Genomic DNA, 6,294 nt, shown 5'->3' on the forward strand with positions numbered 1-6,294 from the left:
ATAGTCATTTTTTGTAAGCGATTAGTTAATCATTATCTTATTACTTTCATTAAATTACTTATAACTGAATCTGCAAAACATTAATAAATAATTTACATATCACTTATTAATCATTTATGAACACATAGTCATGTTTCATAAATGATTAGTTCATTATTTACTAGTCACTTGTAAATGACTTGTAACGGCATTTACAGAACATATATATAATGTTAGCATGTCACTTGCTAATCATCTATATATGTTTTGTAAATGATTAGTTCATCATTAACTAACCACTTATTAATGACTTACAACTGAACGTTATTATAAAGTGATACCAAATAATCTTGATTATCAGTTTAGCCATTATCGTGCAGCCCTACTTCAAATGCATATGGTTTACAGAAAGCAGCCAAGAGATACTATTCTCTAATATTATTCTCTAATGTATTTTAAGGTTGAGACAAAGGCCAAAGTCCATGATAAGCTGGCGAACAATCTAAAGAATGCACTGACAGAGTTGGACCGTCAGTTTGAAAAAATGTATGAGGATCTGGACATGTGTCTCTCAGAGGGGGTACAAAATTCAGTGAGATTATGTGTTGCTACTGCACAGAAAGAACTGATAGCACCTGTAAGTGTGATTCAGTTTATGTCAAACAATTGAATTTAATCACACTTGACACTCCTTTTCAGTTTGTTTACAGGACTATAACTGTTGTATCTGTTTTTGTGTTACAACTCAGGATAACATCGATAATAGAGGATTCCATAAAACACTTAAAGCTCTATGCAAGAATAAAGGACACTATTGGTCAAAAAACTGGTGCATGATCCTAGATCTCAATGAGTGTTTGGCCAGACACATGCAGGAAAGCATTTATGAGGAATTTAATCAAATTTTTCCGTGAGTCCCGCTTCATATTCTTTTTTTTGTACTTAATACAATTTTAACTTCTGTTTAATTCTGGGAATGATGCTTGGGAGATTTATATTTCCAGTACTTATACTCTACATTTTTCTGTTGGTCTAGTGTTAATGGCAAAACGGAGAAATCATTGCAAAAACACCTTGATAATGTCAGTATCATCCAAAGTGACAATACATACTGCAGATCGTCTATGCTATACCACATTCAGAACTTCATCAAAACACGGGTAACTTCAGTTATTCTGCACATATCTTTCTTTACTACCATTATAGATTAAAATGAATTAAAAACTTAAAAAATAAGTGTTGTTTGCTACACATAAATACATGAGACGTAAGATCATCTTGTCAAGGACAAATGCCTTATTAATTTGAAGTGTGAGTTACATACTGAATTTGGCAAATCAAATCATTTTAAATATGAATAGACTATAGGTGCAGAACAGCTTGAATTTATATATACTGTTTTTGTCTTCAAGAAGCTCCGTTTTGGAAGAAAATTGGTAGACCTTAAAGCGACATTGATGGAATAGTTACCTTTCAATTGCATGGCACATTAAATGTATATATCTACAGCTGTTACTTATTTTATTATGTTCTGTGTTTATTTCCTCTGAAAAGAAAACAAACTGAAGGTGTTACTCGGCAGAAAAGTTATTAACAGGAAGAAGGATATCTACTCATCAATCGCAACAACGATTCAGGAAAAAATGGGTACTGGCTATGAAAGTAAGTCAACACAAAAAAAAATAAATAAATTCAGTTAGATGTAATTAAGTTGTATTTGTAATTTATTTATTGGCATTTTCTGGTAGTGAATTGTCATTTAGTTAACGTTAATTTACGTTAAATTTAAGTGCAAAATTCAAAGTACAGGTAAAACACATTTAAAACATAAATACAGAAAAATCCTTCATATTTATATACTACATTTTGCCCTATTTTTACAGATTATTATTATTTAATTTGACAGTGTATGAAACTGAGATGCTTTGTATTATAATATTGACAAACTGAATTAGATGTTGTTGTTGTTGTTGTTGGTTTTTTTAAATGCTGCAATCTGGTCTCAATGGAAAAAAAATTCACACTGCAATAGAGTTGTTCTGAAGTTTTCTTTCTTATGCAATAGTTAAAATGATGAATTGTCATGGCACTGAGAAACAGTGTAACAAGAGTACAGTTACCTATAATATTAAACCTGCATAGCAAATACATTTTCATTGTTGTTGTTTTAATGTCTTCAAATTAAAGATGAATACTACTAATAATTATTTCAGGAGCTGCAAAAATAAAAGGAAAGGATACCTTAAAGAAAATGCAGAACATTCTAAGTGGTACCATTAAGTCATTAAAAGATGACATGTTCAACGACGCCAAAAAGCGGAGTTCCTTGAGAAATTCAATAAGTTGAAGGTATTTATTATATACTTATTTCACAAATCACCTGTATTGCAATTATGAAAAATATCTTAGATGTAAGATAAACCTTAAACCCAAGCATAATCCCAGAATAAATACAATCAGGTGTGACCCCACACCATTAAATGTGGGGTGAAATTTGGTAATTTTGGTAACTATATGGTTGATATCATTAACTTGCCAAGTTCTTTTTTTTTTTTTACTCAATTACAGGTTAATAATTTAAAGGTTCAAATAAATTTTTACTCAAATGAATCTATTAATTATAATTTAAATAATAGTAATTCTGTTAATTATCATTTAAATAATAGTAATTATTACAACATGCCATAGACAATTATTGCTTAATTTGAACTGAAAATAAATAAAACAAAAAAACATATGGGTTTCTTGCCATATCTTACTCTAAATTTCTCATGTTTCTTTGTAAAGCTCGAAATAAAGAATGACTTTGAATCGGAGATGAAAAGATCAATGGAACCCTTTCATCTCCACACTGGCAAAACCACTCTTTTGGGTAAGTAAGCTTTTTAAAGCACATTACAAAATAATAAATACTTAGGACCATGTGATATTTCAGTTTTTCTTTTTTAATAAATCTGCAAAAATGTCAACAATTCTGTGTTTTTCTGTCAATATGGGGTGTACATTAATGAGGAAATAAAAAAATAAAAAAAATAAAACTTAAATGATTTTAGCAAATGGCTGCAATATAACAAAGAGTGAAAAATTTAAAGGGGGTCTGAATACTTTCCGTACCCACTGTATATGATATAATATGAGAATTTTGTCTAGATTATTTAAATAGCTATGTTTGTAAAGAATTAATAATTCTAGAATGATTTGGTGCCATTTTGTGGAGTGCATCTCCATAGAAAAAAAGCATGAGAGAAACAAAAAGTAAAAAAAAAAAACTTCTGTTTAGGGCTGAATGATTTAGGAAAAAATGTGGGTGTAAACATTTGGGCATAACTAAAATCTGTGAAGAGTGCATCAAAGACATATAGCGCCTGCAAAGAGAACAATTTATTTTGGTTACACTTTATTTCACACTGTCCTTGTTACAGTGTAATGACACATTTAAAGGCAGTTTAGATTAAATGGATCTCAAGCTTACTAGCTGAATATTTTACTGTAGCTATACAATTTATTTATATAGCATAATTAATTACAACTTCCGTTGACCAATGTGCTTCCCAGCAAGTCATCAAAAACAGAAAAACACACAACAAACAAACAAACAAACAGAAAAGTTATAAAATCATACAAATATCCCATCAGCCATATGCTTTAGAAAATAAAAATGTCTTAAAATAAAAATAGCATGCATAAGAGCCCTTTGTTTAAAGGTCTTTCTTTATTTTTTTGATGAGTAGACTGTAGCCTAAGACTATACTATTTTTTTAATGGCTTTTAAGGATGTTATAATGTATATTATAATGTTATTGTTGTTTTACGTCTTCCTTTCATTTTACAATTACATTCAGTTCCCAATTCGTCCCTTTGCGCCACCTGGCGGTAGTTTCGCGAATGATTTTAACACGCGACTGACTTGCAGTTAATGCCGCGGCCCTGCGGCGGCTGTGGTATTAACCATTTTGGTGGTCAACCTACTGTATTTTGTCACAACATATTTTCACAATAGTGCTCTTTATTTCACTCACACAAAGGACAGCAATTTAAACAGCGGCATGTACATAACATGCATGTTTTCTAATGGCTTGTAAACAAATAAATGTATGTCTACTACAAGCCATTAGGGGTGGAGTGGGGAAAAAAGATTATCTGATGCATCGCGTTTCTGCAATTAATTTCTCTTCTGAATTAATTTTAGCATCGCAGCCCTCTAAATCATAATGAATTGAATCGTGTCTAAAGATTCCCACACCTACGAGCCATGAATTAATCTGTTCTTCACTAATTTTAGCAGTCACATTTATCAGGGTACAGTGACAAATTTGTGTCCCCTCTGACATCCTTGATGCCTCCTTAAAGTAATTCTTCTTGGCACCCACACTGATGTTCATGCAGTAATATACCATGTGTCTTTTTTAGATGTCTCCAGAGAGATTGAGGAGATTGAGCTTGTGGCAAAATAAACAGCCACGAAAGACAACTTACAACTTGGGGTGGTAGTTTTTAACTACAGAATCTATGCTTTTGTTAGAATCTTTGTCTTTTATTGTTGCTTTATTTTTATTTTTTTTAGACAACATCCCTTTCAAAACTAAATGATTTTGTCTATTTTCAGGCTGGTAGATGTTAAGGGAAATGTATTCCTACAAATGTTTGGATCAGCTTTGTTTTATATGCATACTGATTGTGGGGTTTTCTTTGAGTATAAAATTATTTTTTCTGCACTTATGCTGTAATAGGTTACAGAAGATACAGCAAAATGTTATTTTTTTAACAGAAAAATAAACATGCTACAATTAATTGGTTAATTGTAAGTTACCTTACAATATGAAAAATTACAAATGCTTTTTAATTGATTTGAATGATTTTTACTGTAAAATACTGTCAAATTGATTGCTTTTGGAATTTAAAAACTATTAATTAATATAAATTACGTTGAAAACAGTACAAGGACATTCCCAGAAGTCCCTGCATGACACATCATATATTGATTATATTTTGTATCAATAATTATGTCATCTTATTTTTGTTATCATTAATAAACTTTGTGTTACATTTGATTTGGTTGACGTTAATTGTGTTATTTTAGTTTCATGTGTGTTTTCTCTTTGTGTGTATGATTCTGTGCACATCTGTGTATGAATACTGTTTTATCATGTGGCCTTCTTATGTCATGCATATCCGCTTGTTAAGTTGATGTACTGTTTTTGGGTCCAAGCCTCCACTCTGTCACAAGTGAGAATACTATGTTGAAGGACCTAAGGATTCTTTGTAGGAACTTTTGTGTGTTCAAGAAATTTTGGTGTTGTGTTTTACTTTCTGTGAGATTCTGCGTGAACATCTTGTATCTTGTATCTTGTGTCTAGGGACATTGGGCCATTGTGCTCTAAAGTTAAGTGCTAAACTTAATTCTTGCTGACTGTGACATGTTGATCTAATCATGATGTAATGGAGATTAGTTGTGCTGGTCTGGCAAGTTTTCTCCAGACTGTTGATTGTTTTCACTTCTGCAAGCTGTAGTATATAATGTGACCCACTGGGGCATAATAAAATTGAGCTTAGAATGGACTGCACTTTGTGTGTCTCATTCTTTGGTCCCAGAGTACCTGGTCTCCTCTGCTCAGTAACCTAGCCTGAACCAGAAACTATAGTTTGCGATCTCGAAGGCAGAATATACGATTTATTCTTACAGTTTGGGGGCTCGTCGATCCGCCAAATGGGTGGGATCTCCTAGAGGGAGCCGGTAAGAAAGTCCCGAGATCGAGTGGGGAAGGCGCACGCGTGGTGAATCAGGAGGACCTCACGGGAAGGGGTAAGTGTTTTTGTATATTTCTTGGAAGAGGAAATATAAGCTTACCCTATGTAGAGGATCCTTGGGGGATTAATGTAAAAAGTGTCCCCAGGTAGCTCACGTAAAAGAGGGAGGCAGGGAGAGAGTTGCAGTCACTATTTGCTGAGTGGAAATTAAGTTTTCTATTAGTTTATTTACACTACATTTGGCAAGCAGTAGTCACTACCAGATTATTGCTAAAAGCAATACTATATATGCCTGTGGAGGCTGTTAGCGTGGAGAGTGGTTAGGATATGCAGTACTAGTCACACTGTACTTTTTGATCCACAGTGGCGTATTTAGCTCGCGCGGGAGAAAATATTTCTTTAATTTTTGGGGGGATTGAAGGGAATTTAACCATATTCCATAATTGCAGGACAATTCATTTATCAATTGTTATTCTATGTTGATATATTGTGACCTAAAGAGAAAAAAGGTTTGAGTGGGCGACTTAGGCAGGTTTAGCGAGAGCTAAACAGAGGCAATACCTAAAT

The 6,294-nt window shown here is 32.7% G+C and overlaps 1 protein-coding gene across 1 annotated transcript; it reads left to right on the plus strand.

Moving 5' to 3' along the window:
• Positions 1-299: 299 nt before the first annotated feature.
• LOC109067554 (nuclear GTPase SLIP-GC-like) lies at positions 300-5,424 on the plus strand. The gene is made up of 7 exons (XM_042719506.1): positions 300-616; positions 729-889; positions 1,016-1,139; positions 1,533-1,641; positions 2,193-2,328; positions 2,767-2,851; positions 4,390-5,424. The coding sequence occupies exons 1-5, from the start codon at positions 428-430 to the stop codon at positions 2,324-2,326; spliced, it is 717 nt and encodes a 238-aa protein (XP_042575440.1). The 5' UTR covers positions 300-427; the 3' UTR covers positions 2,327-2,328; positions 2,767-2,851; positions 4,390-5,424.
• The last annotated feature ends 870 nt before the right edge of the window (positions 5,425-6,294 follow it).

The sequence above is a fragment of the Cyprinus carpio genome, chromosome B3, assembly GCF_018340385.1.
Source record: "Cyprinus carpio isolate SPL01 chromosome B3, ASM1834038v1, whole genome shotgun sequence".
Classification (NCBI taxonomy): Eukaryota; Metazoa; Chordata; class Actinopteri; order Cypriniformes; family Cyprinidae; genus Cyprinus; species Cyprinus carpio.